Source organism: Rhopalosiphum padi, chromosome 1, assembly GCF_020882245.1.
Source record: "Rhopalosiphum padi isolate XX-2018 chromosome 1, ASM2088224v1, whole genome shotgun sequence".
Classification (NCBI taxonomy): domain Eukaryota; kingdom Metazoa; phylum Arthropoda; class Insecta; order Hemiptera; family Aphididae; genus Rhopalosiphum; species Rhopalosiphum padi.
The window spans coordinates 44,101,765-44,113,434 of record NC_083597.1 but is presented as its reverse complement, the minus strand read 5'-3'; the positions used below and the strand labels follow the sequence as shown (position 1 = coordinate 44,113,434).

The following is an 11,670-nucleotide window of genomic DNA, read 5'->3' as shown; positions in this document are numbered from 1 at the left end:
ATCGCAAGATGTTCACTGGGTATATTACGAAAAAAAAAATAAAACAAAAATATATGCTGAATTTATATTATATATATAGGTATTTATATTTTAAATATTTGATTGGGGAAAGAGATTAATTTATCAATTTTTTTAATAGCAATAGCTTTTACTATTCGATATCTATGATTTATTTTTATTATTATTTACTTATTTTCTTTTTTACTTATAATATAAGTAAAAATATACTTTAGTACTTATACTTAAACTAATATTTGGAATTTTGAAGTAAAATGCATTTGATGTTTTTTTTCTTAGACGCGCTGACTACTATAGAGCAGGGGTGGCCAACCAGTCGATCGCGATCGACTGGTCGATCACGAGATGAATTTGAGTCGATCGCGACACCTTTTCCCATTTTCATAAAATTTTGAATTTTTTTCAGAAAACAATTAAAATATTATTTTTTTTTGTAAAATTGTATATTTTTGTATATCCCAGGAATATAAAAATCATATTTAGAAAAAAGCAATAAATAAAACGAGATTATACACAGATATCGAATAAAAGAACTGTAACACACATTGACAACCTTTTTTTTTTTTTTGGTCGATCGCGACAACTTAGAAAATCTCGGAGGTCGATCGCAAGTCTATTAAAGTTGAACACCCCTGCTATAGAGTACTTCACTATGGCGCTATATTTCTTTTTTGTACAATCACTAAATCGTCTGAATCGCGCACGGCGCACACACATACTAATGGTCACTGACTAAGTGTTTGAGTTTCTGAGCATTTTGCCAAACACTAAAAGTGCATATTTACACGAGCACATTTAGAAAATTGCATAATATATGCATTTATACGTCTTTAAAAAAGACAATTTTGAGCTTTTTTACGAAATATTAATTTATACCATTATTTAATAAATTAAAAATTTGTTGTTTAATGTAAGCTATAGAAGTCATCTTTCAAATAAAAATTTGGTTATCAAAATCCAGTAACACTAAAAGATCTGTTAATTTTTCCGGTGAAGTCATTATTATTAATGTACCTAATTCATATTCACTAGGTATCAAGGTATAGATTAGTAAAAAATTATTTTATTTAAGATGGAAACATAATATATAATATATTATAAAATACCAATAATTTTTAAATTGTTACAGAACTATGAAAAACTTGAAAAATCAACACAATTATACATTTTACAATCTATTGAAATTTTAAATTGGCAGTAATAGTAGTAGTGTAAAAAATTGTAGTGTTGTAGTGCTGTATTAGCAGGTACTACTAAAATATAAAAGTTTTATCCAAAACCCAATCAATGATTTAATAATTTAAACATGCAAAGGAAACAAAATGTTTGCCTTAAACAATGGATAAGATTTACTACACGACCGAAACTAGTCGAGGGGTAACGGCAACAGTTACCACTCACTGATAGTGCCAATATCGGCAATATTATCCAACATAAAATCGATGTTCAATAGAATAAACCAATTCAATTGTAACGTCTACCTAACACAAAAAATTGACTGTTTAGTATTTTTTATTCTTTTTAAGTAGTATTTAACTAAATAAGGTTTAAACATGTATGCAAAGTGGGTGTACTCGACAAAGTGTGTATGTTCAACGGTGTAGTCATCGAAATTTCATTTGTTCTGTATTTTTACGTACTGCATAGGTAATTTAGAGCGTGTGTAACGACGATACGACGTTATTATTATATATAATATAGTTTTTCACAGATTTTAGACGATAACGATATATCAGTTGACGGTTTTCGAATAATAAATATAGACTAATTTTAGTAATAAACTTTGTAATAACAGTAAAACCACAGACTTTTCCATAGCAGTATTGAAGTCTGCGAGTAATAATAATGATAATTGACCTTCGAAATTGGTGATAGCTGATAACGTTGGTTGTGTACACGATTAAAAAACAGAGATAATATAATATCTTCAATAGTTCAATCGTGGTTATGTATACTCGTCTAATATAGATACTGACGTATTTCGACATACGTACTGTTATAACCCGAGTAAGGACAAATTAAAATAAGTTGCACACCAACACTAGTAACACTCAAACACTGTAATAACAGGTATTTTACAAAGATAGTACTATATTTCCGCAATATCCTATAGTCGCCGAGAGTTGTTGTACCTACGATACCCACCTACTCAATATTATAGCTATTGATTAACGATTATTGGTAATTACAAATTAATTATAGTACTTATTTAATCACACGTGTTTATGATGTATCATTTGTCTTAACGACCCTGTTTTATGAAATAAATTGTAAATGGCGTTTTAGAAATTTTTCAATTTGCTGTAGATGTCAGATAATATACCACAACTCACTTCACTGTCCATGCCGTCCACGGGTCCCACGTCAATTCGTCAAAACAAGAGCGAAGCCTGAAGAAGTCAAGACTCTCAAGTGTTATGGTAATTGCAATTACTAATTAGGTAGTAATTATTATTAATTAATAATATTATCGTTTTCTGATATTATTTTGTGGACATAACGCGCGTTATCAGCTGCAGGTTATCAATTTATCATAATGTTATATTGTAAATCACGGTCTTAGGTTGTAAATATATATCTTGATATTAGTAGCGAAGCGAAAGCCCACATTCAAACTGCGTTGTGCACCAATCACAGTCGACAATTCAGAAACATAATCTTGAACTTTTCTTTTTTCGAATAAAAAATTATTAGACCCACTAGCTATTAACTAAATAGGTAGGTGTTTAGGCGGCACAGAATTGCAGAAGCAGTCCGCACTCCCGAAGCTCTCCATTTTACAACTCAAAATAAACAAAGATGATTCAATAATATTCATTCGTATCTTGAGAGTCACGTTATTTGATAAGCTTCGAAATTCAGTAGTACGCTAAAATATTATTTCGGTACACTTATTATATTATGTTATAATATTATAATTTATAGTCAGGTCCATCTCAGACTACAAACCAGCGTTTCACGATGAAATATTACAAAATCGAAATTAACAAGACCGAATGGGAAGTACCCGATAGATACCAAATGCTCACTCCTGTTGGTCTTGGTGCCTACGGACAAGTTTGGTATTGAATATCACCAATTTTTTTTTTCTAATTTTCAACAAACCACATGATCTTTTTTTTTTACTTGTATTTTTTAGCTCAGCTGTTGACAATCAGACTGGGTTGAAAGTTGCCATCAAAAAGCTTGCCAGACCATTCCAGTCAGCGGTTCATGCTAAACGTACCTATCGAGAGCTTCGCATGTTAAAACATATGAACCATGAAAATGTATGTCCTTTTTTAATATTAATTAATAAATTGTTAAGATTATATTTAACGTAAATATACTTAAGTCATAGGCAATTTTTTTGATTTCAGGGCATGGGACTTGAAATGTATTATTATAAAGAACCATGCTTTGATTATTTTAGTAACCAGTTTACCCCGATATCTGCTTATGATTTCGTTATTATTATTTTATACACTATGCATTTGTTGTCAAGTATATTGATTGAGTATTATAACTTTAAAATACTATACAATTGGATAACTTTATTACATAGTTTAAATATTTAATGTTTTTTTGTAACTATTATCTTGAGACACCCAATATTTAACTGGAACACCAAGTATTTAATATTAATTATAAAAACAAGCTTTTTTTTCCAGCAGGATTTGGGATTTAAAGCATTTGCTTTTTTTTTTTTTGCTTTTAGTAGAATGCCGTAAAAGTTATGTCATCTTATTATAATTTCAAATATAAAATCTTTTTTTGCTTATTTTGGTATTTAAAAAAAAAAAAGCTTTGATTGTACAACAATGTTTTTTTTTTAGTTTTTTTTATGCCTGTAATCACTTATAGTAAAACTCAATGTTATGAGTGGTTTCTGGTAGTAAATTGTATCTAGTTACTTTAGTTAATTTTGCTCTGTTTTGTCTGCTTATGGAACAATAAAAGTATTCATCATTTCTAACAAAAACTATAAGGGATTTATAGTATATTAATGATTTTGAGCTTTAATGTCAATGTAATGAATACAATAACATAGATTAGTCAATTCATGTCTCATTGTTTGTTCCGTTATTTGTGTTCATATTCATAATCAGAAAAGTTGAATTATCTGGAAATGCAGTTTTTAAAAGTTACATATCTGAAGTAATTTATAAGGATAAAAAGAAAGATTTTGAATTTGCTTGTTTTTCTTATCTTCATATTTAAAAATTCTTTTTTAGAGTGCTTATGATGAAGTTTTTATGTACTTTTTTAAACACTTACTTTGATTATTTTAGGTGCTTTAAGTCCTGAACTCTGTTTATTAGTAAGGGAATATTATGTCATTAAAAAAATATTTAACCAAAATATTAAAATTAATTGTATATTCTTAATGTTTAGGTAATTGGATTATTAGATGTTTTCACACCTGCAAATACTATAAATAATTTTAATCAATTGTAAGTTTATGTGTAATTTAAAATGTATGTATTCTTAATATTTCATTTTTTTCTTATAGGTATATGGTCACTCATTTAATGGGAGCTGACTTGAACAATATCATACGTACGCAAAAATTGTCTGATGATCATGTTCAATTTCTTGTTTACCAAATTTTACGAGGTTTGAAGTACATCCATTCTGCTGGAATAATCCATAGAGTATGTAAAATCGATTCATGTATTTTATAAAATTGGTTATATCATTACTGATAGTATAAAATTTATTTAGGATTTAAAACCATCAAATATTGGTGTAAATGAAGATTGCGAACTAAAAATATTAGATTTTGGATTAGCAAGACCAACTGAAAGTGAAATGACTGGATATGTGGCTACCAGATGGTACAGAGCACCTGAGATAATGTTAAATTGGATGCATTACAATCAGACAGGTTAAATTTATATACATATATACTATATATAATATATATATATATATATTATATATTAAAGCACATAATTATAATATGTATTATCAACTTATTAAGCTATGTATGTCTTGTATGCAAATGCATATAATTTTGGGGAAAAAGAGGACGTCATACCCAAATGTGTTGTCTAATTTTTAAGCGAGTTAGAAGCATTTTAAAGTTTTAATATTTTACATGACTATAACTCACTTGAAAATTAAAATATCAATAAAAGCCTATGGGATGCCCTAGATAATATTATTACCTTTAAGTTTGATAATAGGTAAATTGACTAATATTAAAGCTAACAGCATAAAATTAATTTTACTGAACGCAAATTTGCTATGTTTTACGTTTGTTAGACGCCTAGACGGAGACAACACATGACGTCCTTTTAATTATAATAATAACAATGATATTATATGATAAAGATATATAAACACATTATCGTGTTAATCAATTTAATAAGTTTTTCTTGATACTAATAAGCCATACAAAAGTGCAAACATAATTCATTTTTAAAAATAAATATTTATGCTCCTTGTATAAATTATTAATTTCACAAAATTGTTTATTTTTAATTTTAGTTGATATTTGGTCAGTAGGCTGTATTATGGCTGAACTTTTAACAGGAAGGACATTATTTCCTGGTACAGATCGTATCCTTTTTAAATAAGTTTAAATCTTCTTTACTAATTTACTATTAAAGAAAATCTAACATAGAATATATTTTTCTTATAAGATATTAAAGACATACAACAATTAAATTTGATTTTGGAAATATTAGGCACCCCATCAAATGAACTGATGCAAAAGATATCCAGTGAATCGGTAAGTGTCACACAATATCATATAAATAAGCTTATAATCCTTAACAGCATTTAAAATTAGATGTGGATCATTTAACACGTGTATTAGTTTTGTGTGGAACACCGTCCCTTGAATATTTAAATAAAATTAAAAGCTCTGAGGTTTGTGTGTCTTATATTTGTCATTTATTTGGTTGTGGTAATGTTTGTTTAAATCAATATGTTGTATTGTAAGTTTTTATATGGTATTTTAGGCAAAAAAATATATACAGTCTTTACCAGTAATGCTGAAAAAAGATTTTGCTGAAGTATTCAAAGGAGCTAATCCATTAGGTAAAATTTTTATTTAAAAACTATTGTACAAATTCTTAATAAATTACTTTGCGGACAGCAATTAAATTGTTAGAAGAAATGTTGGAATTGGACGCTGATAAAAGAATGACTGCTGAAAAAGCACTTGCACACCCATACCTGGCACAATATGCTGATCCAACTGATGAACCAAATTCACCTCCATATGATCAAAGCTTTGAAGATATGGAATTAAATGTAGAAAAATGGAAAGGTGAAGTATTAATTCTAAATATTTTATATTATTCATTATTTGAGTTTATTTAAATACAAAATTATTAATTTTATCGTACTGACATTGATACAACTAAAAAATACAGATTTTCAATAAAAATGATTAATTATTTTATTTTATAAATGTATATACATACCTATTGATTTTGTAATTAAAATAATATAATATGTACTAACCTATATTCTAAGAATAAGGTGTATGAATTAGATAATTTAATGGTCATCAAAAGTTATTATATACCTTATACATCTCTCTACACATTTTAATTAATTTTTTTTTATTGCATAACCTGAAATTCCTATCATTCCTTTATTAGCTTTTAGTTTATACATATTATTTTTTTAACTTTAATTATTAAATGTTAATTTATGAATGACATTTTTGTGTATACCTGAACATGTACACTCATTTAAATTTGCCTATTGAAAGATCTTCACAAAAATTATATTTCAGATCAATAAAATAAATAAATGTTTTAATATTTATGTTATAGAACTTGTTTGGGAAGAAGTTGTAAGTTATGTTCCGTCCACACAATTAGAATCAACATAAGTCACTTCAGCACAATTTTGATGTCTTGTATAATTATTTTTGCAAACTATTGTGAAAAGAATGCTCAGCTTTATTAAAGTTTTATTAATGTTTATAATAATTATATTTGTAGATTAATATTTTGATTATTGTTATTGTTAAATAAATTCATATGTATATGAATTTAATTAAGATAGTTTAGTATGTAATTATTTACCATTAATTATATTTTATATATAAAATATTTTCTAACATATTTTTAACACGCATTGTTTTATTCTATGCAATAATTATATTTTTGTTTTCATTTTTTAAATAATACATGTTTTTTATTTCACATTATATTGTTAAATATATTTAAGTACACTTTACACAATACACATAGGTTATTTACTAATTATTTAAATAAAAAGCATTACTTTATGTTTCACTTTATTAATAAAAATTCAAAATTTCGCAGAATACATATTTAAAGTATCTAACAAATTGAAATCAAACTATTTTACAATATTTAAACAAATCACTTTGATGGAGGCCAGGTCCATTGGTCAGCATTTGGTTTGACAATTAACGATTCCCATGGTTTAAATGCCAACATCTGTCTAGACAAAACCAATTCATTTTCAGCCTGTAAAATAAGTTCTTCAGCTTGTCCACAGTCAATTTTCTTTTCAAAATCTTCTACTGCTACAGTCTAAATGAAAAATGAGTAAGTTATAAACTGTATTTACAACCATGCAATAATCGTAATACTTCTTGAACGATTTTGGCTCTATTGCTGATTATTTGCTCAGTATATTTTCGATACGCCGCATCCTCTGGCATCTTACGCAAAGTTCGCAGAATCTTACCGTATAACACTCCCAGAGTATAGTGTGGACTTTTTGCTACATTAAGTCTCGTGAGACCGGTTGTCTAAAAAAAAATATTGACATTCATTAATAACATGAAATACGACTAATCTACATGGGCACATTGCTGATATGGCCATAATAGCATTATTAATAATTGTATTATAACATATTTTTATAAATCAATTTAAAACAGGTTTGAATGCTAACAATTATTAAAACGCAATTGTTTTTAAAAACAATTTAAACGCTTACCTTTTTTAAGTATTTATAAGACATTTTGAAGGACAATGAAAAAATTTTCAACGAGTTAGTCTTACAATTTACCTTAACAGTTAACACTTTATAAGAGTAAAAAAAAAACAAGTAAATTAGTGATTAGTATTATCACTTATCAATTTCTAAAAACTGATAAAAAAAAACTAGAAGACCTAGAGAATCAGCTGTTATTTCAAATTTCAATAATATGCTATTATCATTATTATTAATCCTGATAGTAACCAGTAAAAACTACCACGTTTAAAGTGTGGTTTTTAAAAGTAATTAATAATTATTACTCTATGGTGTGGTTAAGTTATAAGTTTATAACTTATGACTTATGTAAAGTGTAGATACGATTTAAGATATACTATATAGTATATACCTAACGTAAGATGACATATTAATTAATTAGCTATTAATAATTAATTGGCATATTAATTAATAAATTGGCTTGATTAATATTATTTATAACGTTCTTCACTCTTTACTTATTAGTTATTTTATCTGCACATTTTTGCATAATTTCATAATTCATATTGTTCAAGATTCAAGATTCATATAAAATCATTGATATTTTGCTTGTTATTAAAAATTATTTAATTATGTTTAATATAAATGGTTAAAGTAATCTTACTAAATTGTTCATAAATAATATAATTATTAAATTATTACATAAATCATATCTCGCCGCTTATCGTAACGAGTATAATTAAATTGATTGATAAATCTATCCTAAATAGATCCATCTTGCAACCAGCAAAATGTTAAATAAATTGTATTCGTCATAATATCGTTCGGCCGTTTGGGACTTAAGGATTTAACTACAAAGCATAGGCTTTGACCATAATTAATAATTAATATATTTATCACAACCTGCCAATTATAATAAATTTATCGGCATTAATACGTAATTTTCTCTGATTTTAATATCAACAATTAGCTTATAGATTTAATCCTATTTTAACTATTTGTAAATCACGGACTACTAGTCCGTGTTGTAAATATATGTAATTATATTTATAAGTTATTTTTAAAAGTTTTATATCGTTTAAAAAGTCTTTCGTCCGACTTGTACAGTTGTACTTATTATTTAATATTATGAACCATTTGGACCAAAGATCACTACCAATTGGACGATTAAGACTTTACTACTATTGTAAATTCAATTCGTTTTCAGTAATAAACTAATAAAACATACCTATTCAAATATTTTTGGTATTTTTTTTTACTGGATTTTTCATTTAAAATTTAAGTAAAAATGTATGTTTGTATTGCTGGAATTTAAAAATAATATACTTAGAGCCACATACTTTTTTATAAGGGTTTGAAGTTTAAATTTTATAAAATACTTTATAATTTTTTTCAAATATTGTACGTGTACAAATAGAACATCGTGTACTTAAATAGTATGTACTAAATATCTACTTAATATTTTCAATTTTGTATATTAAGTACTTATATTTCATTTATGATACAACTACAGCCTACAAGGTTAGACGAGTTAGAGTACATAACGTTATAACGTTACTTTAATTTTAACTTTTATATATATATATATATATTGGTATAGTTAATTGTTAAATGTTAATAGTTATATATATAGATACACATTTTAGGATGAATTATTTAGTGTAATACTGTTACAAATAGGTACACTAATTAATGCAAAATAATTGCATTAAGTCCAATTAAGGAATCTGCATTTAAATGATTGCCAAATTTATACAAACACATTTAACATCTTTATACATTCAATAAATAGGTATATAATATAAAAATGACAATGAAAATCAGAAATAAAAAGTAAATAATGTGTAAGATAATATGAAATAAATATAATACCATATTTATATAATATATAGAATATAGCCATGCAGTAGCCTATTTCAGCCTACAATAATACATTAATTACCTCACTGTAATTATTAGAAGGAGAACTTATTGTATGCTTAAACTACGTTTAATATCCAAAGTTCCTACCAACTTCACGCGCATATTAATATATTATACACATAATAAAGATAATTCGTATATATACTATACAATTATACAAATACAATTATACTTGCAAACACATTTTAAAAGGGTTTAAAGCCATAATAAATCCATATGAGTACTATTTATTATCTTTCCTCACAACTGTTCTCGATCGTCTACAATCCAAAATTTTTTAACTAATTCGACACTCAATTAGCTTAGGTACTTATTTTCTTATGAAACGCAAACAGATTATAGAACCATAAAAATAAATACCTATCAGTTATCACTATCGCAAATAAAAGAAAAGTTATATTCTATACTAAAGACTATCGTCTATCAACGAATAAGGCATTGGGTCCAATTAATTTATGGGGTTTTTTACTGAATTAAAACCTTGAGTTCACATATTGATCATTTAATATAGCTATTATACATTTTAACATTTATACATAACTCGAGCTTCATTAATCATTTACAGATACACACACCCATACAGATTTCCCATTTAATACTATTATGTTTCAAAAACTCATTAGGGATCACAAAATAAGTCTTTAGTCATTGTATTTTTAAATTAGACATGTGAATATACTATATTATATTTACTCCACGCATCCCCAAGGGAGATGCATTTCGCACCGCGTTTGAAACTGCTGTCCCATAGCTCATTGATGACTCATTAAAGTGTTTGGGTTACTTTTTTTCCATGTCCCCGTATGGCATATATATACAATATTATTTCAGTCTGTTTATGCAAGTATTTTTTTACTATAAAAAATGTATATTTTAATAATAATTTTTTTTTATTTATTTAAATATATTCCATTTTTTTAATAAAATAAAACAATAAGTAATATGGGTAACAAGAAAAAAACGTGAATCACATGAAGAGGATACCATTCATTAACAGAACCCCAGACATATTATATAAATAAATTAAAAAAAATATTAAGTAATTGCCGACTGTCACTTACGTTTGATGATTTTTTTTTATTCTAAATATTTACTAATTTACCATAAGGAAATATTGTATATCATTGGCATGAGTATAGGCCTTTTTTACGATAAATATGCAGTACGCTGATACAGTATAGGTAATACCGCGCCCAGCTAGTTCAGCTTGTCTTAAAGACTTAAAAACTTTAAGAAGAATTAAATTCTTATAAAAACAAATATAAACTTAGACTAAATATTAAGTTGGTAAAATTATTGACATATGTTATCTACCTAAAATATATAAGTATAATATAGGTTCTATATTTCTATTATACCTATACCGGCAATACGAAATAAGTATAATCTGCGCATCTATATGTGTTTTTATTATGGTTAATACTTATGACAACAGCAACAATAAAAAAATCGAAAGTTTTTGTAAATAAGAACGCTAAAAAACCTTCATCATCCGCATCCTCGTTTACCTACTGTGTGATGTCTTACAATATATGCATATAAAATATAATTATATAAATTGTGAAAAAAAATTATTAGAAGGTGTTCGCGGTAATTAGACCACTGCTTCTATTATAAAATACAAAAATTGTGTAGTATATTCAGTAGTGATTGTGATTTGGCTCGTTGGTAATCAATATTAATTGTAGTCGTTCGTATAATAAATAGTGAAATAGAGAATAAGTGAAAATAAAATGTCCTTACAATGTCGGAAAAAAATTCGTTTAATATAGTTAGTTGAAAAGGGAGACTATAAAATGTGAAATCGCCAAAAAATTCAATAGTCCACCAAATACA

The 11,670-nt window shown here is 26.4% G+C and overlaps 2 protein-coding genes across 6 annotated transcripts; one reads left to right on the top strand and one right to left on the bottom strand.

The window, feature by feature from the left end:
- Nucleotides 1-1,964: 1,964 nt before the first annotated feature.
- Nucleotides 1,965-7,168, top strand: LOC132924750 (mitogen-activated protein kinase p38b-like). 5 transcript variants are annotated; one of them, XM_060989217.1, is made up of 13 exons: nucleotides 1,978-2,025; nucleotides 2,089-2,199; nucleotides 2,326-2,438; nucleotides 2,944-3,080; nucleotides 3,158-3,287; nucleotides 4,393-4,451; nucleotides 4,511-4,652; nucleotides 4,723-4,885; nucleotides 5,491-5,562; nucleotides 5,655-5,734; nucleotides 5,967-6,045; nucleotides 6,104-6,277; nucleotides 6,792-7,168. In XM_060989217.1, exons 3-13 carry the CDS (start codon nucleotides 2,436-2,438, stop codon nucleotides 6,848-6,850), a joined length of 1,098 nt encoding a protein of 365 aa, XP_060845200.1. In that variant the 5' UTR covers nucleotides 1,978-2,025; nucleotides 2,089-2,199; nucleotides 2,326-2,435; the 3' UTR covers nucleotides 6,851-7,168. The 5 variants fall into 5 exon arrangements, with proteins under 5 accessions (XP_060845189.1, XP_060845183.1, XP_060845195.1 ...); XM_060989206.1 differs by lacking the exon at nucleotides 5,655-5,734 and adding an exon at nucleotides 5,795-5,874 and having other exon boundaries at nucleotides 1,965-2,199; XM_060989200.1 differs by having other exon boundaries at nucleotides 1,965-2,199.
- A 76-nt stretch (nucleotides 7,169-7,244) lies between these two features.
- On the bottom strand, nucleotides 7,245-8,093 carry LOC132924782 (NADH dehydrogenase [ubiquinone] 1 alpha subcomplex subunit 5). Its single transcript, XM_060989230.1, has 3 exons — nucleotides 7,936-8,093; nucleotides 7,583-7,744; nucleotides 7,245-7,523 (listed from the first exon to the last, which is right to left on the bottom strand). Exons 1-3 carry the CDS (start codon nucleotides 7,957-7,959, stop codon nucleotides 7,350-7,352), a joined length of 360 nt encoding a protein of 119 aa, XP_060845213.1. The 5' UTR covers nucleotides 7,960-8,093; the 3' UTR covers nucleotides 7,245-7,349.
- Nucleotides 8,094-11,670: the final 3,577 nt, after the last annotated feature.

Excerpts from the sequence above, each read along its gene's own strand:
- LOC132924782 (XM_060989230.1), bottom strand. The coding sequence starts at position 7,959 with ATGTCTTATAAATACTTAAAAAAG. Across the intron at positions 7,745-7,935 it reads CTTATAAATACTTAAAAAAG|ACAACCGGTCTCACGAGACT; the intron begins GTAAGCGTTTAA and ends ATTTTTTTTTAG. Across the intron at positions 7,524-7,582 it reads GAGCCAAAATCGTTCAAGAA|ACTGTAGCAGTAGAAGATTT; the intron begins GTATTACGATTA and ends TTTTTCATTTAG.
- LOC132924750 (XM_060989206.1), top strand. Across the intron at positions 3,288-4,392 it reads AACATATGAACCATGAAAAT|GTAATTGGATTATTAGATGT; the intron begins GTATGTCCTTTT and ends CTTAATGTTTAG. Across the intron at positions 4,886-5,490 it reads GATGCATTACAATCAGACAG|TTGATATTTGGTCAGTAGGC; the intron begins GTTAAATTTATA and ends TTTTAATTTTAG.